The 26,851-nt window shown below is 37.3% G+C and overlaps 1 protein-coding gene across 1 annotated transcript; it reads right to left on the reverse strand.

The window, feature by feature from the left end:
• Positions 1-20,909: 20,909 nt before the first annotated feature.
• On the reverse strand, positions 20,910-23,451 carry LOC149895111 (uncharacterized). The gene has a single exon (XM_090119279.1). It carries the CDS (start codon positions 23,000-23,002, stop codon positions 21,059-21,061), a length of 1,944 nt encoding a protein of 647 aa, XP_089975405.1. The 5' UTR covers positions 23,003-23,451; the 3' UTR covers positions 20,910-21,058.
• Between the last annotated feature and the right edge of the window lie 3,400 nt (positions 23,452-26,851).

The following is a 26,851-nucleotide window of genomic DNA, read 5'->3' on the forward strand; positions in this document are numbered from 1 at the left end:
AATGTTACACTAAATTTTTGTCCAACCCCGATAAAGAAGTTTCACTTCAAAAACTTTCAGAAAACCTGGATGGGTTTTTCTTTTCTCTATTCAATTAAACAGACATTATCTGACGACAGTATGTAAACTGTAAAGGCGCTATTAACCTTAAGATTATTTCCAGTTTTTTTTTTTTTTAAAGTCTTAATATCTTAACATTTAACGTACCCTAACGTTGATGGGATAGTTCTTAATTTTAAAGCAATCTAATGTACTAAAACCAAATGTAGATTCCAAAGATTTATCTTACGCTAGATGTTTATTTGAACACACGCTAATTATCTGTGACATTGTATTATGAACTGCCTAAATAAGGACCCAATAAATTCTCTGTAAAAATTCAAAACTAAATGCCTCGATTTACCTTTTATTCGATAAAACTAAATCTGCAACATTTCATAAAACTTCATATCGTAAAACTGTATACTGTGAATTGTTCACAACTTTATTTTAAGAAATTACCTCAAATATCACCTTAAATAAAACCTACGAAAAGTTTTTTTTTAAACCTCAAATGCACTAGTTAAGGCATTACTTTTCGTTTTTAATCGAATAGCAATAAGGCTGTCTTTGTGTAGCAATTAATTGCTATTTGTCAAGGGTTATAGCCTAAAAAACCAACGCAGGTAGTTTAAGAAATTAATGCGGGTAGTCAAGAAACTAACGCGGGTAGTTAAGAAACTAATTTGAAAGTAATTCGCATACTGTTTTTGTTCTGATACACGGACAAGTGAATGTTTATTGTTTACGTTCGATTGAAGGATCTGGATGCAGTGTACCAATTAATGTGCTTTCTTTGTTAGTGTTAGCTCACAAAATAACAAACATTAAAGCAATTCGTTACTTAATTTATCTTGATGGCAGTGCTTACGCCACAAAGTATTTTTTAAAATTACGTGAATTACCTACTAATGTAAACCCGTCCCTGAATAAGTGAAATAGGTACTGTTAATTTATCACTGCGTAAATAAGTTGAATTAAATGTAATGCAATAAGATTAAACTATACACTGGTCTTGTAGGTTACAACTTTTAACAAAATCTGTAATCATTACATTCGGTACAGCCTGTAAATTAGCGCTGTTTTTGTGCAGCATTTTGCCGAGGCTGTGACCATTTTCCTCAATTAATTTTAAAATAAATTTTGTAACTAATGTTTTTGGCAATAAATTTCTTTTTCTTTCGAATAAGTTGCTTGAAGTTACTACATTTTGAAAACCTACTTTCTTTATCTTACTGTACACTCAAAGTGGAATGTTATCTACTGACCGGTTTTGTATGAGATTGAAGGATAGTTGCACGACACGTCGACACGTCGCTCTGGTTCCGGTGATCTCAGGCTCGACGTGTTGATGGTAGTGATGGTAGCGCGACGCCCGGCGTGGTATTGCGGTGCCTGGCGTGGATGTGCAACACCTGGCGTGGTGTCGCGGAGCCCAGCTTGGTGCCGCGGCGCTCAGTATGGATGCGTAATGCACCACATGGCGCAACGCATGACGCTCGACGCATGATGCTCGACGCTCGACGCATGATGCTCGAAGCCGGATGCTCGACGCGATGGCACGGTGCACGACATGACACGGCGCTGCTCTCGATGATACGATGATGCTCGCTTCCGACTTCTTGCTGTTCCCGTTGAAACTGGATCGAAGTGCCACGTGGTTGCGGCGCTTTGACTTTTAATCAGGTTATCGTATATCGTATCGAGGTTATCGTCACGTGTTTTCTCATTTGCTCGATTTGATCCCAATTCTGATGTCGGAGCAAGATGTAGATTGTGAATCTATTTTCAAGCTGTGGGCGTTGCGTTGGGTAATCGAGCAAAGAAACACCTCAAACTCAATCATTTCTTTATTTACCACCGATTCGGAAAGAACGCGGACAAGGGAACGATGACCCAGAAGAGTTTTATCAGGAGTTAGAGAAAAAAATGAAGGAAATTATATCGGCAGATCGAAGAGGGTGTGATGCCCCGAAATCTGATACTATTGACAAAGAATCAGTAGAATTAAATGCAGTAGAAAAACCCAGTAGTCCAGAGATATAATTATGATCTCCGAAGTTTATATAATTATGATAATTTTACGGAATTTTAAAAGCATATAAGTAGTTTACTAAATGTTACTTCATTACATATACATAATTGTAAATGAATAGGTCACAATGGTTATTTTATTGGTATACTAGATTTCCGCCCGCGGCTTCGCCTGCGTTTTCAAAGGAAAACCCGCATAGTTCCCGTTCCCGTGGGATTTCCGGGATAAAACCTATCCTATGTGTTAATCCAAGTTACCCTCTATATGTGTGCTAAATTTCATTGTAATCGGTTCAGTAGTTTTTACGTGAAAGAGTAACAAACATCCATACATCCATACAAACTTTCGCCTTTATAATAGTATTAAGATAATTGTTTATTTAATTATTTTATAATTACCTGCTTATCCAGGAGGCTATTCGAGATAATAGCACGATGGATTATTAGTTGAATATCAACTTACCTAAACTTAATTAATTTTAAGTAATTTTATAAGTACCCTCGATAACAATACTGTTTGCAATATCACGCGACACTCCATCGTATCGCATTCAAAATTGGGAATCGGAGTGCGAGGATCTGTGGTTCATGACTGAGGTATTGTTAAATGGTAAGACAATTAAGTTAGCTATTTATATATAATATAACGACTTATGCCCTTATGCACTATGTTCATAATCGCACAACACGACTTATATTATTGCCAGTTTTGGTTTTATAGAAATGATGTGACTTATTATGCTTGAAATTTGTGTACTTTATGACTCAATTGAGGCTTTTTAGTGGAAAAACTATGCACGTAGCTTGAAAAACGAATGAAATCAACGGGTTTTTTTATCGTTATTAGATAATAAAAACAAAACATCATTTAGGTATTTATGCATTTAACCCTAGAAGTCCAATCTACGTAAATTTGACGTATGAACTCTTCTATATTTACCATCGAATCGCTGCAAAATCCAGAACCAACTCATTAGCCGTCGAGATCTAGCAGTACATAGTTGGCTCATCCATGTAAATTCCGCCATTTGGTTGTAAAGAGGATGTTGTGCGTCATTTTGACGTATAATTGGGCTTTTCGTAACTTTTAAAATTGTTTCAAATTTTTATTTTGTGATTTATTTGAATGATTTTTTTCCAAGTCACGTTTCACATGATATCTATAGTATTATACTATAGATTGAGTATAAAATGGGATCCAGACAACTTTTATACTAGGACGAAAAACCTTCAATTTTAGTAAATGACGATTATTGTCCTCCGCTGGATTTGGACTTCAAGCAAAGGGATTGGGTGGCTGAAGATGTTGTCCGGAGTAAAACCGAATATGTTATGGGGTTTTGTTACCCATGTATAATGAAAGTCGTAGATTGTAAAATAAACCTTTAATCGATCTTTCAATAATACAGTACTATGTTGTTAATGCTATACAATGTTTCACCAGTCACCACAATGAGTCTAGTCTGTACAGGTTAGCAGGAGACAATCATTGAGTATTGGTATTAAATACGTATCAACTGCGTATTGCGTTTTGCGTATTAACTATTCTGCCGTCCTTTAACTAGAAAGCCGTTAAGCCCACGAAGTGAGTTTCGAGTAAATGGCAAAAAACACGGAAATCGTCATTTCTTAAAAATTATGACACTTAGAATAATTATTGTGAGATACATCGATCGAAATTTAATTATATTATATATAAATAATAGAATGCATAGAACGTGCATAGAATAAAATAGTAGGTAGCGTTTATTTCCCTCTGAGTAAGTAGTGTGTATTGTGTATCAAAAGTAACATTCAATTATGTATTGTGTTAATTTTATTTATTACGGATTCAACATCAAACAACTCTACGGTAAGTATCAAGGTGCGTATTAACTATAGAGCTATTATTTATTACCTTACCTAATACCTATAGGTATGTTATAGCTAATTGCTGCTGGGCGCTGGCTGCGATTTCGTCCATGTATCTACTGAAAGGTTTCATGACATAATATGAGCACAGGGGAATAAAATAAAAATACCAGTATGTACATCCAAAAATATTTATTTCAATTATTACAAATTATCCTTAATCTAATTTTGAAAATCTAACACTGAATTAGATTCCTTACAATAATATTATTCAAATTAATAACAAAATAACGTATTTTACGGCTAAATTAATATTGAACTAATTATCTAGTTAAAACACGAAAGCGCATTACCTTGTTATACCAAAAATTTTATATGATACAATATTTTCAACTGATATCGAAATGTACGAAAATAGTAATAATGTAATTGAACTGAGAACATAATATTTTAATATTCAGACAAAGCTGTATTGTTTCGATATACGTAGTTTTTATTGTAAACTGCACATAATATTTTCATAGAAAAATACTGTAAAACAACAGATGATGAAATTTTCAAATAATTTGGAAAATCCAAAAGTGCACGCCTCATAATTTTTTTTTAATAAATATTTATTAATTATTATTTTTGTTTATTTAATAACAATTAAACCACATCGAATCAGACCCTGAAAAATGAAAGGGTTCTATTCCTGAGCATACTCAAGCGTAAGAGAAAAAAAAGACTCGATTAGTAAAGTATTTCGGTCGCTATCGTGCTAACAAGAAAAAGGATCCGCACATACAGACACACGGACGTCCAAGACAGAACTTTTTTAAACTGTTTTTTAACTAGTTTAAATAACAAAAATGAACCGCTTGACAAATAGCAATTAATTGCTACACAAAGACAGCCTTATTGCTATTCGATTAAAAACGAAAAGTAATGCCTTAACTAGTGCATTTGAGGTTTAAAAAAAAACTTTTCGTAGGTTTTATTTAAGGTGATATTTGAGGTAATTTCTTAAAATAAAGTTGTGAACAATTCACAGTATACAGTTTTACGATATGAAGTTTTATGAAATGTTGCAGATTTAGTTTTATCGAATAAAAGGTAAATCGAGGCATTTAGTTTTGAATTTTTACAGAGAATTTATTGGGTCCTTATTTAGGCAGTTCATAATACAATGTCACAGATAATTAGCGTGTGTTCAAATAAACATCTAGCGTAAGATAAATCTTTGGAATCTACATTTGGTTTTAGTACATTAGATTGCTTTAAAATTAAGAACTATCCCATCAACGTTAGGGTACGTTAAATGTTAAGATATTAAGACTTTAAAAAAAAAAAAAACTGGAAATAATCTTAAGGTTAATAGCGCCTTTACAGTTTACATACTGTCGTCAGATAATGTCTGTTTAATTGAATAGAGAAAAGAAAAACCCATCCAGGTTTTCTGAAAGTTTTTGAAGTGAAACTTCTTTATCGGGGTTGGACAAAAATTTAGTGTAACATTTTTGCGTTACGCCGTAAGCGTGACATTTTTGCGTTACGCCGTACGCGTGACATTTTTGCGTTACGCCATACTCGTGACATTTTTAAGGTCATAAAGAAGTTTCACTTCTTACGTGTGTACTCTAGTACACGCATACATTTTTTTTCTTATCCCTATCACGCGTGATTTGATATATTTCTGTAAAGTTGCATATTGTAAATTATTTTTTGAAAAAATAAGGTCAAAAAGAAGTTTCATTTCTTACGTGTGTACACGTACGCGTAGCACACGCACACATTTTTTTTGGTTTTTAGCTTCAAATAAGTCCTAAACGTGGAGTATTCGATAGTACCTAATCGATTTACATTGTGTGCATTTAATGTAATTTCTTGATAATAGTTTTTGTGACTAGCTGCAGTTTGACATCAACTGAATACATCAATTAGGTAGTTGTACAGTAGTTGTTGAGCAGTTCATTCTTATTACGTTGAAACTAAAATTTAGCTCAGCCCTATTGCCGTTCGATATTAGATTCACAGATGAGTTTAAGCCTACACTTAATAATTGTTTTAAGTTGAGTTTTCAAATTTGCCGATAAAAAAAAAATTTGAAGGGTTTCTCGCGATTTTTTTGTAGGCAGATATGTTATCACATGATTACTTTAAATTCAAGTTGGTAAATATTCAGTTGAGAATAAGCTTTCACCACTTTGAGTGTTTTCTGCGGTTCAGTTACGAATTATTCGTTTTAAACTTTTTAAGATGTTATTTTTGTGCTGTTGTCACATTTGTTTGTCAATGATCATAACAACAAAATAAAACTGCTGTTAAAATTTGAGCAAGCTGCACAGGCTATCACTATGATAGACTTGGGAGGTATAATTCAGTAGAGTTGTAGTGGAGTATAGTTGTAGCATACTGATGGTTGTGTTGTCTCGTACGTTGTGAAGTAAATGTGTGTTGCGTGAAATAATATTGTGATGGTAATGTAGTTCGTCGAAGGATTGTGGTGTTCTATCTGGCATGAAGTCCAGGATAGTAGATGTGTTCTGACCGGTCAGGAGGACTGGGGCAGTATGGTAACCCTGTAAGGTCAGTGTGGGCCGAGGCAGGATAGTAGCTATTTTGGTATCCCGAGATGAATTACCGTAGTAATGTAGTGTGAGAAATGGCGTACGAGGACGCATGATTGTCGGTATGGCTGTATAGGAGATAACTTGAGTTTATTAAAATGAAAAACGATTAAGAATATTGATTCTGTTGGATGAGTAATAGTTCAGTTCAGGTTTCACTTTTTTTTACTGTTGAGCTATTGAATCCTGTAAACACCAATAATCACTTTGAAAAGACAGATTTTGTTTATACTATGTTCGGGTAACTTCACCTTGTTAATATATTGAGGATGCCTGAGGGCCAAGTACCACTTGAAGTTGGTTAGTGTTTGAAATTTGAGTTTGAGTTGAGTGGTAGCGATGAATCTTAGTTCGTTTGGTCAGAGAGTGCCAGTAGTCATTTCGTAGCCGTAGTCCGTTGAAATCGGTGTCTGCTATTAGGAGCTATGGCTGCTTATAGTGAACCGTGGATACGCGGTATTACCGTAGTCCGTTTGAAACCGGCGTCTGCTATTAGGAGTACAGATAGCTGCTTATAGTAAACCGTGGATACGCGGTGCGCGGGTGACGCTGGCGGAGGTTGGGTCTTGTAGAGACCATTGGAATATGGGAGTCCGTGGGACTCGGCATTCGGAGGAATGCGTGTGGAACAAACATGAGGTTTGTTGTGGGGCTTAGTGAAAAGCCAGAGTTTGCATTCGGAGGAATGCGTGTGTGTTGTTGGGCTTAGTGAAAAGCCAGAGTTTGCATTCGGAGGAATGCGTGTGTGTTGTTGGGCTTAGTGAAAAGCCAGAGTTGGTATTCGGTGGAATGCGTGTGTGATGTTGGGCTTAGTGAAAAGCCAGAGTTGGCATTCGGTGGAATGCGTGCGTGATGATGGGCTTAGTGAAAAGCCACAGGACTCGGATAAGATTCATGCTCTAGTTTTTTTGTGATACTTTAATAATGATCTGCTGATGACAATAGCAGTGAAAGTGGTATTTGGTTGCTTAAGCGTTATTTTCTTTTAGTAGTTAGTAGTTCATAAATTTAATCGAAATGATCAGGATTCAATGTTTCATTACTTTAATCAAAATGGTTAATTTCAAAGGGTTGAAGTTGGAAATTATTTTAAGGTATTCAAATTAAGAAAAAAACCTGTTTTCATATGAACTTAAATTTTGTATTATGAGATTCTTTGCTATAGGACGTTTCTTGTACAAATTTCATGATTCTGTGTTCACAAGAAATATCCTGAAGGTATTGATTCCTCGTGTCCCCTGCGAATGTCGAAAACTACTATCTTTTGATCGACTGTTATAACTTTTCAAAGCTTAACGGGACGATGGTATGCGATATGAATTTCAAAGGTCTTGATAGATAGACTGATAGACGTACGGACAACTAAGTGATCTTAAGGATTTAGTTTTTTTCAGTTTTGTGGTTTAAAAGCCTAAAAATTAAATATCCGAGTTTAATTGTAAAAATTTGTCAGGATTGGCCGAAGAGCATGTACTGTGCGAGATGTTTTCTGTGTTACAGCACCCACAAACACGAGGACGTGTTCAGCGCAGGATGGCCGTGTCGGAGACGGTCAATAGCGCGGATGTAAAACGACTCTAAGCACGAGTTCCGGGAGGTGGCAGCACAGTGAAGTTGGCGGCTTACTTCATGCTTGTACCGGGTCGAGCCCGTGAAGGCTCGCCCTCGGGACGGCACTTCACATTCGAACATCGAAGAGTTCGGATCTTCCACTACTAGGAACTGTTAACCTTTTCTTTGCTAGTGTTTAATTTAAATGTGTAACGTAACGGTTATTAAAAGTGATTGTATTTAAAGTGATTGTATTAAAATGACTGTATTGTAAAACTGACATGATTAAAAAGAGCAACTATAGAGTTTCTTGCCGGTTCTTCTCTGTAGATACTGCTTTCCGAATCGGTGGTAAATAAAGAAATGATTGAGTTTGAGGTGTTTCTTTGCTCGATTACCCAACGCAACGCCCACAGCTTGAAAATAGATTCACAATCTACATCTTGCTCCGACATCAGAATTGGGATCAAATCGAGCAAATGAGAAAACACGTGACGATAACCTCGATACGATATACGATAACCTGATTAAAAGTCAAAGCGCCGCAACCACGTGGCACTTCGATCCAGTTTCAACGGGAACAGCAAGAAGTCGGAAGCGAGCATCATCGTATCATCGAGAGCAGCGCCGTGTCATGTCGTGCACCGTGCCATCGCGTCGAGCATCCGGCTTCGAGCATCATGCGTCGAGCGTCGAGCATCATGCGTCGAGCGTCATGCGTTGCGTCATGTGGTGCATTACGCATCCATACTGAGCGCCGCGGCACCAAGCTGGGCTCCGCGACACCACGCCAGGTGTTGCACATCCACGCCAGGCACCGCAATACCACGCCGGGCGTCGCGCTACCATCACTACCATCAACACGTCGAGCCTGAGATCACCGGAACCAGAGCGACGTGTCGACGTGTCGTGCAACTATCCTTCAATCTCATACAAAACCGGTCAGTAGATAACATTCCACTTTGAGTGTACAGTAAGATAAGGAAAGTAGGTTTTCAAAATGTAGTAACTTCAAGCAACTTATTCGAAAGAAAAAGAAATTTATTGCCAAAAACATTAGTTACAAAATTTATTTTAAAATTAATTGAGGAAAATGGTCACAGCCTCGGCAAAATGCTGCACAAAAACAGCGCTAATTTACAGGCTGTACCGAATGTAATGATTACAGATTTTGTTAAAAGTTGTAACCTACAAGACCAGTGTATAGTTTAATCTTATTGCATTACATTTAACTCAACTTATTTACGCAGTGATAAATTAACAGTACCTATTTCACTTATTCAGGGACGGGTTTACATTAGTAGGTAATTCACGTAATTTTAAAAAATACTTTGTGGCGTAAGCACTGCCATCAAGATAAATTAAGTAACGAATTGCTTTAATGTTTGTTATTTTGTGAGCTAACACTAACAAAGAAAGCACATTAATTGGTACACTGCATCCAGATCCTTCAATCGAACGTAAACAATAAACATTCACTTGTCCGTGTATCAGAACAAAAACAGTATGCGAATTACTTTCAAATTAGTTTTCAAATTAGTTCTTGACAAATAGCAATTAATTGCTACACAAAGACAGCCTTATTGCTATTCGATTAAAAACGAAAAGTAATGCCTTAACTAGTGCATTTGAGGTTTAAAAAAAAACTTTTCGTAGGTTTTATTTAAGGTGATATTTGAGGTAATTTCTTAAAATAAAGTTGTGAACAATTCACAGTATACAGTTTTACGATATGAAGTTTTATGAAATGTTGCAGATTTAGTTTTATCGAATAAAAGGTAAATCGAGGCATTTAGTTTTGAATTTTTACAGAGAATTTATTGGGTCCTTATTTAGGCAGTTCATAATACAATGTCACAGATAATTAGCGTGTGTTCAAATAAACATCTAGCGTAAGATAAATCTTTGGAATCTACATTTGGTTTTAGTACATTAGATTGCTTTAAAATTAAGAACTATCCCATCAACGTTAGGGTACGTTAAATGTTAAGATATTAAGACTTAAAAAAAAAAAAAACTGGAAATAATCTTAAGGTTAATAGCGCCTTTACAGTTTACATACTGTCGTCAGATAATGTCTGTTTAATTGAATAGAGAAAAGAAAAACCCATCCAGGTTTTCTGAAAGTTTTTGAAGTGAAACTTCTTTATCGGGGTTGGACAAAAATTTAGTGTAACATTTTTGCGTTACGCCGTAAGCGTGACATTTTTGCGTTACGCCGTACGCGTGACATTTTTGCGTTACGCCATACTCGTGACATTTTTAAGGTCATAAAGAAGTTTCACTTCTTACGTGTGTACTCTAGTACACGCATACATTTTTTTTCTTATCCCTATCACGCGTGATTTGATATATTTCTGTAAAGTTGCATATTGTAAATTATTTTTTGAAAAAATAAGGTCAAAAAGAAGTTTCATTTCTTACGTGTGTACACTAGGGTGGAGTGAAAAATATTTTTTTTCATTTTCGTTTCGGCATACCTGTAAAAAGATGTCATTATTGCTCATAAATACACATGCAAAATTATACTTTGCAGATGATACATTTAGAGGTGCCCCCAACATCATGAACTTTCAGAAATTCAAAAAATTTAGTCGAAAATCATTAAAGTTTAATTTTGACAAATTAACGCTAAATCAGATTCTGTGTTATCTCGTTGGTTGCCAACGGGAAGACACATAATACATAATATTTCAATATATAAAAAAGTGGCTATCGCTGGCTACCAGTGGCTCTGGTCGGTGGCCCGTTTGCGCCGAATCTTATTGTAGGAAACGTTGATTTTGAACAGTGCCGTTAAGGAAATAACACTAATGTTAGTAATATTTCTTAGTTATATTTTACGCGTAAATACAATTAAGATCATAATTTAATATTTTTGATGTGAGTTCTATCTATAATTCCGCTTTGTTACAGTAAAGTGTTGGAAGTCAAAATACGACAAACGACATGTTGTCCTGTATTTTGTTTGCCAGATAAGTACCCAGTGTCTCAATTACCAACTTATACTGATGCTAAGAAACTATTACTTATTTATTAGATATGAATTTAAACCTGATAAAATAACAAAATTCATGATTTATCCGAAAGATTAGCTACGGAAATGTTTGATGTGTGGCGAAAAGCATCGCTTCCCACTATTAGCTTTAATAGAGTACTACAACTTATTCGACACACCATATTCGATGAATATAGACGCTTATTAAAAGCTTATCAAGACCGACAAACTAACAAAAAAGAACAAGAAAAGATAACTGAAGTATTTTGTCACTCAGTACCAAAGGTTATTTGATATTTGAAGTTGCAAATGCATTTTTTTTTAATTCTCTTGTACTTGCTCAAAAAATTATGCCAAATTAACTATGTGGCAAGAATGTTAGAAAACTGAGCCTCTGACTTCTAATTTATCTGAAGAAACCTTAAAAGACATCGTGAAAAGCGGTTTGACTACGTTTCAGAATATCAAAGATTTTCTATGCCTTGCCCAGGCCGTAAAGCATATTATCAAATGTGTGACATAAGCTTCAAGTGCAGTTTGCTGAGAAAGTAAACAAAATGATTTTATAATGGCAAGAGCATCAGTATCACAACTGCTAATGCCTAATTTTGAAAAAAAAAACAGCGTTATCTATACTAATATTATAATCTATACTAATATTATAAAGCTGAAGATATTGTTTGTTTGAATGCGCTAATCTCAAGAACTACTGGTCCGATTTAAAAAGTTCTTTCGGTGTTAGATAGCCCATTTATCGAGGAAGGCTATAGGCTGTATATCATTACGCTTAGATTAACAGGAGCGGTGCCACGCGGGTGAAACCGCGAGGCAACCGCAAGCGCAGCTAGTACTAAATAATTACTTATTTCTGATATTTTCATTCCTCTATAATATCATTTTCATTAATGAAATACGTTAAAACAACTAATCAGGCTATTATTTAGTGTATCACAAAGAAGTTTGTTATATAATAGACTTGGAGGCCATAAAAATACTGTGATTAAAAAATAAATCAAAGTTTGCGAAAAAATCAAATTTTTCTAATTTTCAATTGGGTTGGGGCACCTCAAAACATCAAGACAGGTAAACAATATTTTGTATGCTGAATTCACTCATTAAAAGGCACCTTTCTGTCGCTATGCCTTTTGAAAAAAATAAAAAAAAATTTCTTTCATACATTATCACTCCACCCTAGTGTACACGTACGCGTAGCACACGCACACATTTTTTTTGGTTTTTAGCTTCAAATAAGTCCTAAACGTGGAGTATTCGATAGTACCTAATCGATCTACATTGTGTGCATTTAATGTAATTTCTTGATAATTAATAGTTTTTGTGACTAGCTGCAGTTTGACATCAACTGAATACATCAATTAGGTAGTTGTACAGTAGTTGTTGAGTAGTTCATTCTTATTACGTTGAAACTAAAATTTAGCTCAGCCCTTTTGCCGTTCGATATTAGATTCACAGATGCTGCTTATAGCTGCTTATAGTATACACTTATTAATTGTTTTAAGTTGAGTTTTCAAAAGTAAACATAACGTTAAGGAATTTAGCCATATGCAAATTTGCCGATAAAAAAAAGTTTTGAAGGGTTTCTCGCGATTTTTTTTTGTAGGCAGATATTATGTTATCACATGATTACTTTAAATTCAAGTTGGTAAATATTCAGTTGAGAATAAGCTTTCACCACTTTTTGAGTGTTTTCTGCGGTTCAGTTACGAATTATTCGTTTTAAACTTTTTAAGATGTTATTTTTGTGCTGTTGTCACATTTGTTTGTTAATGATCATAACAACAAAATAAAACTGCTGTTAACATTTGAGCAAGCTGCACAGGCTAGCACAATGATAGATTTGGGAGGTATAGTTCAGTAGAGTTCTAGTTGAGTAGAGTTGTAGCATACTGATAGTTGTGTTGTCTCGTACGTTGTGAAGTAAATGTGTGTTGCGTGAAATAATATTGTGATGGTAATGTAGTTCATCGAAGGATTGTGGTGTTCTATCTGGCATGAGGTCCAGGATAGTAGATGTGTGTTCTGACCGGTCAGGAGGACCGCGGCAGTATGGTAACCCTGTAAGGTCAGTGTGGGCCGAGGCAGGATGGTAGTTATTTTGGTATCCCGAGATGAATTACCGTAGTAATGTAGTGTGAGAAATGGCGTACGGGGACGCATGATTGTCAGTATGGCTGTATAGAAGATACCTAGAGTTTTAATATTCGGTTGGATGAGTAATATTCAGTTCAGATAAGATTTCTCTTTTTTTTTAACTGTTGAGCTATTGAAATACTAAACACCAATAATCACTTTGAAAAGACAGATGTTGTTTATACAATGTTCGGGTAACTTCACTTTGTTAATATACTGAGGATGCCTGAGGGCCAAGTACCACTTGAAGTTGATTAATGTTTGAAACTTGAATTTGAGTTGAGTGATAGCGGTGAATCTTAGTTCGATTGGTCAGAGTGTGCCAGTAGTCATTTCGTAGCCGTAGTCCGTTGAAGTCGGTGTCTGCTATAAGGGGTTATGGCTGCTTATAGTAAACCGTGGATGCGCGGTATTACCGTAGTCCGTTGAAGCCGGCGTCTGCTATTAGGAGTACAGATAGCTGCTTATAGTAAACCGTGGATGCGCGGTGCGCGGGTGACGCTGGCGGAGGTTGGGTCTTGGAGAGACCATTGGAATATGGGAGTCCGTGGGACTCGGCATTCGGAGGAATGCGTGTGGAACAAACATGAGGTTTGTTGTGGGGCTTAGTGAAAAGCCAGAGTTTGCATTCGGAGGAATGCGTGTGTGTTGTTGGGCTTAGTGAAAAGCCAGAGTTGGCATTCGGTGGAATGCGTGTGTGATGATGGGCTTAGTGAAAAGCCACAGGCCTCGGATAAGATTCATGCTCTAGTTTTTTTGTGATACTTTAATAATGATCTTCTGATGACAATAGCAGTGAAAGTGGTGTTTGGTCGCTTATGCGTTACTTTCTTTTAGTAGTAATTTAATTGAAATGATCAGAATTCAATGTTTCATTATTTTAATCAAAATGGTTAATTTCAAAGGGTTGAAGTTGGAAATTATTTTAGGATATTCAAATTAAGAAATAAAAAAAATGTGTGCGTGTACTAGAGTACACACGTAAGAAGTGAAACTTCTTTATGACCTTATTTTTCAAAAAATAATTTACTATCTACACTAATATTATAAAGAGGAAAACTTTGTTTGTTTGTTTGTTTGATTGATTGTAATGAATAGGCTCATAAACTACTGGACCGATTTTAAAAATTCTTTCACCATTCGAAAGCTACATTATCCACGAGTAATATAGGCTATATATTATCACGCTAAGACCACAGATTAGAGAATAGTTACTTCGTAACTAAGACCAACAGGAGCATAGCCACGCGGGTGAAACCGCGCGGCACAGCTTGTATACAATATTACAGAAATACGTTAGTCTAACACGCTCGTCGCTTCGCTCCTCGCTACCTATTTAAATACAGTCAAAACCGTTTATGGCGACATCGTTTATAACAACATACCGGTTAAATTGACCAAAATGAAAGGTCCTTGCTGAATGTTATATGACCGCCTTATCGAAAACATTGGTTTTTACGGCATTGTTTACTACGACATACCGCATTAAGCGACCACATTTGGTTAATATTTTTGGAGAATTATATCTGTAGAACGACCGGCTCAGCTGTATTGTAAACAATTTGAATAGGTAACTGTATCCACATCTGGCACAGTATAATAGTCAATGGCTATTATCGTAAAAGTAATCAAAGTTTAGGGTCTTTTGTAATTCTTAGAAACAAAGCACATGCATATTTTGATTGGACATAAAGAGTTTGAGGTTTATTCTTATAAATATTGAATTCACAAAATCATATATGAACACCAATCAAGCAAACACGTGTTAACGTGAGTCATAGATTTATTAATGTTTTAAAAAATTCAATCAAAAACTGAGGTTAACTTTAAATACAATTTTAGAAAAATAAATACCACAATTAAATTATAAATTATATATTATATTATAATTATATAAATAATTTATAAATATATATATAATATATAAATAATATAATTATATATATTATATTATATAAATTATTAAATTAAATAGATACCATAATTCCACCCACGTGTTAGTGTATTGAAAAATACAATCAAAAAGTGAGGTTAATCATAAATAACTTAGAAAAATAAATACCATTATTACACCTAAGTATTAGAAAAATAGATATAATTACTTATTTACTTTTTTTAGAAATTCACTGGAATTAGAATTAAAACAAACCCTTTGATTTTGCTGATCACTTTAATATAACATGTATAATGTATATAGTCACGAGTACGGCGTAACGCAAAAATGTCACGAGTACGGCGTAACGCAAAAATGTCACGCGCCCGGCGTAACGCAAAAATGTTACACAAAATTTTTGTCCACCCCCGATAAAGAAGTTTCACTTCAAAAAAAACCTGTTTTCATATGAACTTAAATTTTGTATTATGAGATTCTTTGCTATAGGACGTTTCTTGTACAAATTTCATGATTCTGTGTTCACAAGAAATATCCTGAAGGTATTGATTCCTCGTGTCCCCTGCGAATGTCGAAAACTGCTATCTTTTGATCGACTGTTATAACTTTTCAAAGCTTAACGGGACGATGGTATGCGATATGAATTTCAAAGGTCTTGATAGATAGACTGATAGACTTACGGACAACTAAGTGATCTTAAGGATTTAGTTTTTTTCAGTTTTGTGGTTTAAAAGCCTAAAAATTAAATATCAGAGTTTAATTGTAAAAATTTATCAGGATTGGCCGAAGAGCATGTACTGTGCGAGATGTTTTCTGTGTTACAGCACCCACAAACACGAGGACGTGTTCAGCGCAGGATGGCCGTGTCGGAGACGGTCAATAGCGCGGATGTAAAACGACTCTAAGCACGAGTTCCGGGAGGTGGCAGCACAGTGAAGTTGGCGGCTTACTTCATGCTTGTACCGGGTCGAGCCCGTGAAGGCTCGCCCTCGGGACGGCACTTCACATTCGAACATCGAAGAGTTCGGATCTTCCACTACTAGGAACTGTTAACCTTTTCTTTGCTAGTGTTTAATTTAAATGTGTAACGTAACGGTTATTAAAAGTGATTGTATTTAAAGTGATTGTATTAAAATGACTGTATTGTAAAACTGACATGATTAAAAAGAGCAACTATAGAGTTTCTTGCCGGTTCTTCTCTGTAGATACTGCTTTCCGAATCGGTGGTAAATAAAGAAATGATTGAGTTTGAGGTGTTTCTTTGCTCGATTACCCAACGCAACGCCCACAGCTTGAAAATAGATTCACAATCTACATCTTGCTCCGACATCAGAATTGGGATCAAATCGAGCAAATGAGAAAACACGTGACGATAACCTCGATACGATATACGATAACCTGATTAAAAGTCAAAGCGCCGCAACCACGTGGCACTTCGATCCAGTTTCAACGGGAACAGCAAGAAGTCGGAAGCGAGCATCATCGTATCATCGAGAGCAGCGCCGTGTCATGTCGTGCACCGTGCCATCGCGTCGAGCATCCGGCTTCGAGCATCATGCGTCGAGCGTCGAGCATCATGCGTCGAGCGTCATGCGTTGCGCCATGTGGTGCATTACGCATCCATACTGAGCGCCGCGGCACCAAGCTGGGCTCCGCGACACCACGCCAGGTGTTGCACATCCACGCCAGGCACCGCAATACCACGCCGGGCGTCGCGCTACCATCACTACCATCAACACGTCGAGCCTGAGATCACCGGAACCAGAGCGACGTGTCGACGTGTCGTGCAACTATCCTTCAATCTCATACAAAACCGGTCAGTAGATAACATTCCACTTTGAGTGTACAGTAAGATAAAGAAAGTAGGTTTTCAAAATGTAGTAACTTCAAGCAACTTATTCGAAAGAAAAAGAAATTTATTGCCAAAAAAATTAGTTACAAAATTTATTTTAAAATTAATTGAGGAAAATGGTCACAGCCTCGGCAAAATGCTGCACAAAAACAGCGCTAATTTACAGGCTGTACCGAATGTAATGATTACAGATTTTGTTAAAAGTTGTAACCTACAAGACCAGTGTATAGTTTAATCTTATTGCATTACATTTAACTCAACTTATTTACGCAGTGATAAATTAACAGTACCTATTTCACTTATTCAGGGACGGGTTTACATTAGTAGGTAATTCACGTAATTTTAAAAAATACTTTGTGGCGTAAGCACTGCCATCAAGATAAATTAAGTAACGAATTGCTTTAATGTTTGTTATTTTGTGAGCTAACACTAACAAAGAAAGCACATTAATTGGTACACTGCATCCAGATCCTTCAATCGAACGTAAACAATAAACATTCACTTGTCCGTGTATCAGAACAAAAACAGTATGCGAATTACTTTCAAATTAGTTTCTTAACTACCCGCGTTAGTTTCTTGACTACCCGCATTAATTTCTTAAACTACCTGCGTTAGTTTTTTAGGCTATAACCCTTGACAAATAGCAATTAATTGCTACACAAAGACAGCCTTATTGCTATTCGATTAAAAACGAAAAGTAATGCCTTAACTAGTGCATTTGAGGTTTAAAGAAAAGCGGTACAGCCTGTAAATTAGCGCTGTTTTTGTGCAGCATTTTGCCGAGGCTGTGACCATTTTCCTCAATTAATTTTAAAATAAATTTTGTAACTAATTTTTTTGGCAATAAATTTCTTTTTCTTTCGAATAAGTTGCTTGAAGTTACTACATTTTGAAAACCTACTTTCTTTATCTTACTGTACACTCAAAGTGGAATGTTATCTACTGACCGGTTTTGTATGAGATTGAAGGATAGTTGCACGACACGTCGACACGTCGCTCTGGTTCCGGTGATCTCAGGCTCGACGTGTTGATGGTAGTGATGGTAGCGCGACGCCCGGCGTGGTATTGCGGTGCCTGGCGTGGATGTGCAACACCTGGCGTGGTGTCGCGGAGCCCAGCTTGGTGCCGCGGCGCTCAGTATGGATGCGTAATGCACCACATGGCGCAACGCATGACGCTCGACGCATGATGCTCGACGCTCGACGCATGATGCTCGAAGCCGGATGCTCGACGCGATGGCACGGTGCACGACATGACACGGCGCTGCTCTCGATGATACGATGATGCTCGCTTCCGACTTCTTGCTGTTCCCGTTGAAACTGGATCGAAGTGCCACGTGGTTGCGGCGCTTTGACTTTTAATCAGGTTATCGTATATCGTATCGAGGTTATCGTCACGTGTTTTCTCATTTGCTCGATTTGATCCCAATTCTGATGTCGGAGCAAGATGTAGATTGTGAATCTATTTTCAAGCTGTGGGCGTTGCGTTGGGTAATCGAGCAAAGAAACACCTCAAACTCAATCATTTCTTTATTTACCACCGATTCGGAAAGCAGTATCTACAGAGAAGAACCGGCAAGAAACTCTATAGTTGCTCTTTTTAATCATGTCAGTTTTACAATACAGTCATTTTAATACAATCACTTTAAATACAATCACTTTTAATAACCGTTACGTTACACATTTAAATTAAACACTAGCAAAGAAAAGGTTAACAGTTCCTAGTAGTGGAAGATCCGAACTCTTCGATGTTCGAATGTGAAGTGCCGTCCCGAGGGCGAGCCTTCACGGGCTCGACCCGGTACAAGCATGAAGTAAGCCGCCAACTTCACTGTGCTGCCACCTCCCGGAACTCGTGCTTAGAGTCGTTTTACATCCGCGCTATTGACCGTCTCCGACACGGCCATCCTGCGCTGAACACGTCCTCGTGTTTGTGGGTGCTGTAACACAGAAAACATCTCGCACAGTACATGCTCTTCGGCCAATCCTGACAAATTTTTACAATTAAACTCGGATATTTAATTTTTAGGCTTTTAAACCACAAAACTGAAAAAAACTAAATCCTTAAGATCACTTAGTTGTCCGTACGTCTATCAGTCTATCTATCAAGACCTTTGAAATTCATATCGCATACCATCGTCCCGTTAAGCTTTGAAAAGTTATAACAGTCGATCAAAAGATAGTAGTTTTCGACATTCGCAGGGGACACGAGGAATCAATACCTTCAGGATATTTCTTGTGAACACAGAATCATGAAATTTGTACAAGAAACGTCCTATAGCAAAGAATCTCATAATACAAAATTTAAGTTCATATGAAAACAGGTTTTTTTCTTAATTTGAATACCTTAAAATAATTTCCAACTTCAACCCTTTGAAATTAACCATTTTGATTAAAGTAATGAAACATTGAATCCTGATCATTTCGATTAAATTTATGAACTACTAACTACTAAAAGAAAATAACGCTTAAGCAACCAAATACCACTTTCACTGCTATTGTCATCAGCAGATCATTATTAAAGTATCACAAAAAAACTAGGGCATGAATCTTATCCGAGTCCTGTGGCTTTTCACTAAGCCCATCATCGCGCACGCATTCCACCGAATGCCAACTCTGGCTTTTCACTAAGCCCAACATCACACACGCATTCCACCGAATGCCAACTCTGGCTTTTCACTAAGCCCAACAACACACACGCATTCCTCCGAATGCAAACTCTGGCTTTTCACTAAGCCCAACAACACACACGCATTCCTCCGAATGCAAACTCTGGCTTTTCACTAAGCCCCACAACAAACCTCATGTTTGTTCCACACGCATTCCTCCGAATGCCGAGTCCCACGGACTCCCATATTCCAATGGTCTCTACAAGACCCAACCTCCGCCAGCGTCACCCGCGCACCGCGTATCCACGGTTTACTATAAGCAGCTATCTGTACTCCTAATAGCAGACGCCGGTTTCAAACGGACTACGGTAATACCGCGTATCCACGGTTCACTATAAGCAGCCATAGCTCCTAATAGCAGACACCGATTTCAACGGACTACGGCTACGAAATGACTACTGGCACTCTCTGACCAAACGAACTAAGATTCATTTCAATTACATGGACCACAAATGATTTACCCTTACTAAAAGGCCTAGGCAATATACCGTACCAGCCTATCGGTAAGTCGTTAGTGGTCGCGCCAATATAAAAATATACGTAAATATATTCTCGATATGAAAGTGGACTGTATTTTGATCTACGTGGTGTTAGCAAAGAGGGATAGACAGGATACACACGGCACGTACCTCGTCGGAGGGAGTAGCGTCCAGAACACACGCGCCGCCACGCGGTCAGGGTCCTCCAGCTCGCGGCGGGCAAGAACGGCGTCCAGTCCCACACTCCACACAAACACACACGCGGCGGTGAGCGCGACCAAGGGCCGGGGCACGGGATACCCCGGTGATGTTACAAGGGCACAATGCCTGATGATCTAGAGAGCCTCGTGGAAGCTCTCCGGCGGTGGCCGAGTCCCGAACCTCGCGAAGGCACGGAGCGAACCCGACTGACTCCAGCGACAAGCACGTCGCGTTCACGTCTTATTGGACGTGTCACGTGGTTAGTGACCACGCGATGATTGGTTGTGCTCGTATGTAGGGAAGGATGAAGGAACACACCACAAACAATAAACGTTTAATTTCTACATTTACTATTTTAATTATATTGGCGTTACCATATCCACCCGCCCTAAATGGGTCACCATTTAAAACCAATCATAAGATACAGCGAAAACTATGACTCTAGGATCGCATAATGCGCGCGGGTTGATAAAAGTCCTAAGAGCCACGGCGGTAGTATAAATAACAAGTTCTATGGCTCTAGGAGCGCAAAATGCGAGCGGGACAATAAAAAATCTTTAAAGTCACGGCGGAAATATAACTAACAAATTCTATGACTCTAGGATCGCGTAAAGCGAGCGGGGTATAAAAATTCCTAAAGTCACGGCGGTATTATAACTAAGAAATTATAAACGAAAGCGGTGCAAAAACTTAAAATTAAACTTAACTAACTGCGGTAATATACTAATGCGGTATAACTATTGTCTTGGAAGCGGACATAAACGAACGACCGGGCGAAGGTAAGTTCCCTTGGCGGTTCTAACTGTACAAACGCGCGCGACGTCGTCCTTTGAAGGATGTACTTTCTCTACGACGGCTAAAGGCCAGGTTAGGGGCGGTGCATTATCATTTATTACAACCACGACCGTTCCAGGAGTAATAGGTGTGGAAGGCGTATTCCATTTCTGCCTAACCTGCAAACCGTGTAAGTATTCCATTCTCCAACGTTTCCAAAACGACTGAACTAACTTGTCCAGTAGCGAATGCCTATCAAGCAAACTGACGTGATCAGATTTGACTTGCGGCGCGGGTAAAACTAATAAGAGCGCGGTAATTAAAATAACAAGAAACAAATGCGTTATAATATTCATATATTTAATATGATAATAATCAATGATCATGATAATTATGTGATCATTGCGCGGTAATATCACTGGAAGCTTATGTGCATATTCCAGGGCGGAATCGCTTAGACGTCCGATGAGGATAAGTCTGTTGCGAATAAAAGGCTTCAAGCGGTTGAAAGCCTGTGAATAAAATTTATAAAAGAGTATATTATAATACTCCTCTGCAAAATATTTATTTTGCAGGGCGGGAATAATTTTATTCTCAGCGAAATTAGGTTCCTCTACGGTCATCATAACACCGCGGCGGGTTAATAATATAAGGAACCTATAAATATAAAATACACGACGCGACGAGACGCGAAGGGCGGTATCGTATAAAGCGCAATGCTTTATAGGCGGGCACACAGTGTGCGCTAATAATTTTCGTTCGGGAATGTCTGCAATAGACTCACCATCGAGACTCCTTAGAGGCCAATCAGATGGGTCCGAACGAGCCCACTGGGGTCCATGGAACCACAGAGGGTGCGAGATGAGATTTTGTGGCGTAATGCCACGCGAAAGAATGTCAGCGGGATTTTCAATACCAGAAATATGGTAGAAGTTATCTGATGGGATGTTATACACGACTGTGGGAGCAGCGAAGCCCATCATGTCCCACAGACGGGCGGTAATTGACAAGATGGAGTGCTTAGTGCACATCGCATCGGCGGGAGCGGTTATTTTAAAATAAAAACAATAATCAACGGTAGACCAATGCAGACCAAGTAATTTATGTTGCACGGTCTTATCAAACTCCACCGCGGAGGGTAAAAGTTTGTGCGAAGCGGGAAGATTATCTAACACATTTTTACTACTACTATTCCATTTAACTAGATCCCACTGAGCTCCCTTAAACAAATCGATGAGCTGCTGCGACGCGGAAACTGCTTCACATTCCGTGGGAATAGAGAAGGCGATATCATCCATATACAACGAGGAAGACGCAATGCTACTCGCGAGCGGATATTTCGCGCCGTCATCTTCTACGAGCTGTCTTACCGTGCGTAGTGCATGATAAGGACTAGACTTGATGCCGAAGCAAACTCGAATAAATTGATAAAGAAGCAGCGGATCCTGCGAGCTGAAACGATATAAAAAACATTGAAAACGACGATCAAACTCACGCACGAATGTCTGCAGAAATTGTTGGCGGCAATCGGCGGTCATGGCAATCGCGTGGAGACGAAAACCTAAAACTATTGTAAACAAATTGCCTTGTAAATTCGGCCCAACATGCAGAAGGTTATCCAATGAACGCTGGCTTCCAGAAGTTGGCATGCTAGCATCTAAAGCCATGCGCAGCTTAGTCGACGATTTATCCTCGCGCAGAACAGCGTGATGCGGTATAATATAAATAGGTGTAGGGTCACGCGGATCATACGGAGGCGCGGGTGAAATATAATTTTTAGTTAGATAATCTTTTATGACGTCATCATATGCCAACCTTAATTTAGGTGAAGCTTGAAGCTTTCTTTCGAGGCACATGAAACGTTTTGCGGGCAATATTGAATGAGTCACCGAGAGTGTAGAAATCATCCTTAAATGGAAGCGAAACAATATATCTACCACTCACGGGATCGCGGGTTGTAGTTAATTTATAATATTCTTCACATTCAACATCATCGGGATGTTGAACGGGCGGTGCGGTAGGAAGCTCCTCGAGCTCCCAGAAACGCCTGACTAATGAGTCAATAGCGGCGGTCTCTTGAACGTGACAACACGTCAAGGGCGGTTTATGTATGTTAGGTATGGTGGGTACTGAACCCATTATTACATAGCCTAACACCGTGCGCAATGCAGCGGGCGCCGACGAGTCACGAGATGCATGAACTACGTCGGGGAGAAGCAGATGAGGGAACAGAGAAGCACCGATTAATAAATCGATTTTATTTGGCGTACCAAAACTCTCATCTGCGAGCGGTAAATGCGAAATATGCGATAAGACAGAAGTGTCTATAACAGCGGTAGGTAGTAAATCCGTAACATGATCAACAACTTTATTGTGTTTACTTTTAAGTTAAAATAGTCTAAGTTTTTTGTTGGCAATAAAGCTTTTTTTCTTTCTTTTCTTTCTTTCTATTAAGTGCATTTAATGATATTATACTCTTTGTTTATATAAATACAGAACGATAATTGAATCATCTAAAAAAAGCCAACAAAAAATGTTAAACTTATATTTTCTTCTTATAATTGGGTAAGTTTTTAAAAAATAACTCGTTTTTAATCTTTTTTCAAAAAAATTATCTAACTACAATAATCAAGACAATAATACTATAGTCTATAATAGTCGCATAAAAAAAAAGTATTTATAACCAGTCTTGACAATTTATGAGCGTTTTAGCCACTGTGCTTTGGTAATTTGCCTTTTTTATGGGAAAAAAATCCGCAATATCGATACTTCTTTGGTCCTGCATTTTCGTAAACATTTTATGGATACTCTGGTACCACATATTTTGAAAAAATTGGGCTATTGTCACGTAGAGTCTCTTCAAAGTGCGTGCCACAAGTCGTATTTGCATCCAAGGCACCTTCAAATCTGTGCTTAATTTTTTCATAAAATCTTTGCGGCTCATTGTATTTTATTTATTTATTTTTTTTATTTTTTATTGTGTGATAGGGAAGCGCTTGACCACGATCTCGCCTAATGGTAAGCTGAGATGTGGCCTATGATGGAGCGCGCTTCCCTAGAAGGAAGCATTAGCATTTATCTACATTATTTTGATATTATATGATATAGAAATTGTTAAAATTCTATATCATGCCGTAAAATATCGCCACTGACCACCTATAACTTTTCCTGTATTAACTGAACATACAGGAATATGGTTTTCGGGCTTCTCTTATCTCTTTGTATCCTCAATGTATACCACCATGACATTGTGGCGTTGCCACTTTTATTATCTATATTTTATTATCTGTGGCGTTCTGAAACGGAACGCACTTGATCGAATTTTAAATTGATTCGACGATAGTGAAAATGATTCACTAGGACAATAGTTAATACGCAAAACGCAATACGCAGTTGATACGTATTTAATACCAATACTCAATGATTGTCTCCTGCTAACCTGTACAGACTAGACTCATTGTGGTGACTGGTGAAACATTGTATAGCATTAACAACATAGTACTGTATTATTGAAAGATCGATTAAAGGTTTATTTTACAATCTACGACTTTCATTATACATGGGTAACAAAACCCCATAACATATTCGGTTTTACTCCGGACAACATCTTCAGCCACCCACTCCCTTTGCTTGAAGTCCAAATCCAGCGGAGGACAATAATCGTCATTTACTAAAATTGAAGGTTTTTCGTCCTAGTATTAAAGTTGTCTGGATCCCATTTTATACTCAATCTATAGTATAATACTATAGATATCATGTGAAACGTGACTTGGAAAAAAATCATTCAAATAAATCACAAAATAAAAATTTGAAACAATTTTAAAAGTTACGAAAAGCCCAATTATACGTCAAAATGACGCACAACATCCTCTTTACAACCAAATGGCGGAATTTACATGGATGAGCCAACTATGTACTGCTAGGTCTCGACGGCTAATGAGTTGATTCTGGATTTTGCAGCGATTCGATGGTAAATATAGAAGAGTTCATACGTCAAATTTACGTAGATTGGACTTCTAGGGTTAAATGCATAAATACCTAAATGATGTTTTGTTTTTATTATCTAATAACGATAAAAAAACCCGTTGATTTCATTCGTTTTTCAAGCTACGTGCATAGTTTTTCCACTAAAAAGCCTCAATTGAGTCATAAAGTACACAAATTTCAAGCATAATAAGTCACATCATTTCTATAAAACCAAAACTGGCAATAATATAAGTCGTGTTGTGCGATTATGAACATAGTGCATAAGGGCATAAGTCGTTATATTATATATAAATAGCTAACTTAATTGTCTTACCATTTAACAATACCTCAGTCATGACCCACAGATCCTCGCACTCCGATTCCCAATTTTGAATGCGATACGATGGAGTGTCGCGTGATATTGCAAAAAGTATTGTTATCGAGGGTACTTATAAAATTACTTACGTTTATCGAAACGTTTTTTGCTTAAAACGGTTTCACAATGCATTTTTCTAATTATTATTTTCATTTCAATAATTAGTTACCTAGCCAAATTATTACAAACAATATTTTCACTCCAACTCCAAGGTATCGTATTACGAGTAGGTACGAGTTAATTGTGTCTTTATGAAGTATAGTAATAAAAAAAAAACAAAATAAATCTCGTGTAGAGCCATTTAAATCTCGATAATTATTTCTATTAATATTACCTATAGGTACAAACTTTTAGAACTGTCAATTAATGTCGATTGCGCGGCAAATTTGTATTTTTTTTTCTTTTTGAAAATTTCATCATCTGTTGTTTTACAGTATTTTTTTAATCATAATGATTAAAAGTATTAGAACTTATGAGATTGGTTCAAGTGTACCTTAGTTAACCTTTTGGGCTTGAAAAGTTAAAGTTACTACAATTTCCACTATCTTTAGCGTAAATCTGCGAAAGCGCCAGTAACGACTTTCAATTACGCATTTAGATGTTACTTACAAAATGAAGCAACAGCTGATCCCGACGAGGCAAAAATACCTCAAACTCAAACCTTTATTTATTCAATTAGAACTCTGCAGAAGCACAATTGAACCATCTTAACATAGAATTGCCACCTGTCTCAACTCACACAGTATTAACCCAACCGGACAAGAAGAGACCTTGGTCCTTACTTTTGGGGTCAGAAATAAATTTAAAAGGTCACCCCTTGAATAAGGCAATAAAATATCAAAACAGGTAAACGGTTTTAATTATAATACAGATTTTTAACATCCAACCAAACCGTGCGGTATCTATTAATGTTTAGAGCCAACGCCACCAATCATAATCTAAACATGGCTAGTACTTTCAGTACAATGCATGAATTATTTATTTAAAACTGATAGGTCATAAACTCTGTACTGGAAACAAATATACTGAACTCAAGAGACTAAAATGATAAGGAGCTTATCTGTGTCCCAAAACTGCAATTACTACAGCCAAGTACGTTACTTTTAATCAATTCGGTTTTAAAATATAATTATGATTTACATCAGAACTTATATACCGAAAGCCTCGGGCTGACTTATTTATAATAATTGTGTTTGTGCATAACACTAGGCAGTCAACAGCTATATGAACGTCAGATAGGAAAAGAGCCAAATTTATCCAGTCAGTAACAAAGGATTTTAACTATAGGTACTTTATTCTAATTCAACCAACTACTACTAGCTACTCCGTATGTCTTTTGGGTAGACGGAGGCAAATAGGATTTTTATTCCAACTATATCATTTGATATTTTGAAAATGTACGTTCGTGTACGGT

Source organism: Colias eurytheme, chromosome 32 (genome assembly GCF_061535395.1).
Source record: "Colias eurytheme isolate Ceu_HAF_F1 chromosome 32, ilColEury1 Martin Lab GWU primary, whole genome shotgun sequence".
In the NCBI taxonomy this organism is placed as follows: domain Eukaryota; kingdom Metazoa; phylum Arthropoda; class Insecta; order Lepidoptera; family Pieridae; genus Colias; species Colias eurytheme.

Excerpts from the sequence above, each read along its gene's own strand:
- LOC149895111 (XM_090119279.1), bottom strand. The coding sequence starts at position 23,002 with ATGATTTCTACACTCTCGGTGACTCATTCAATATTGCCCGCAAAACGT.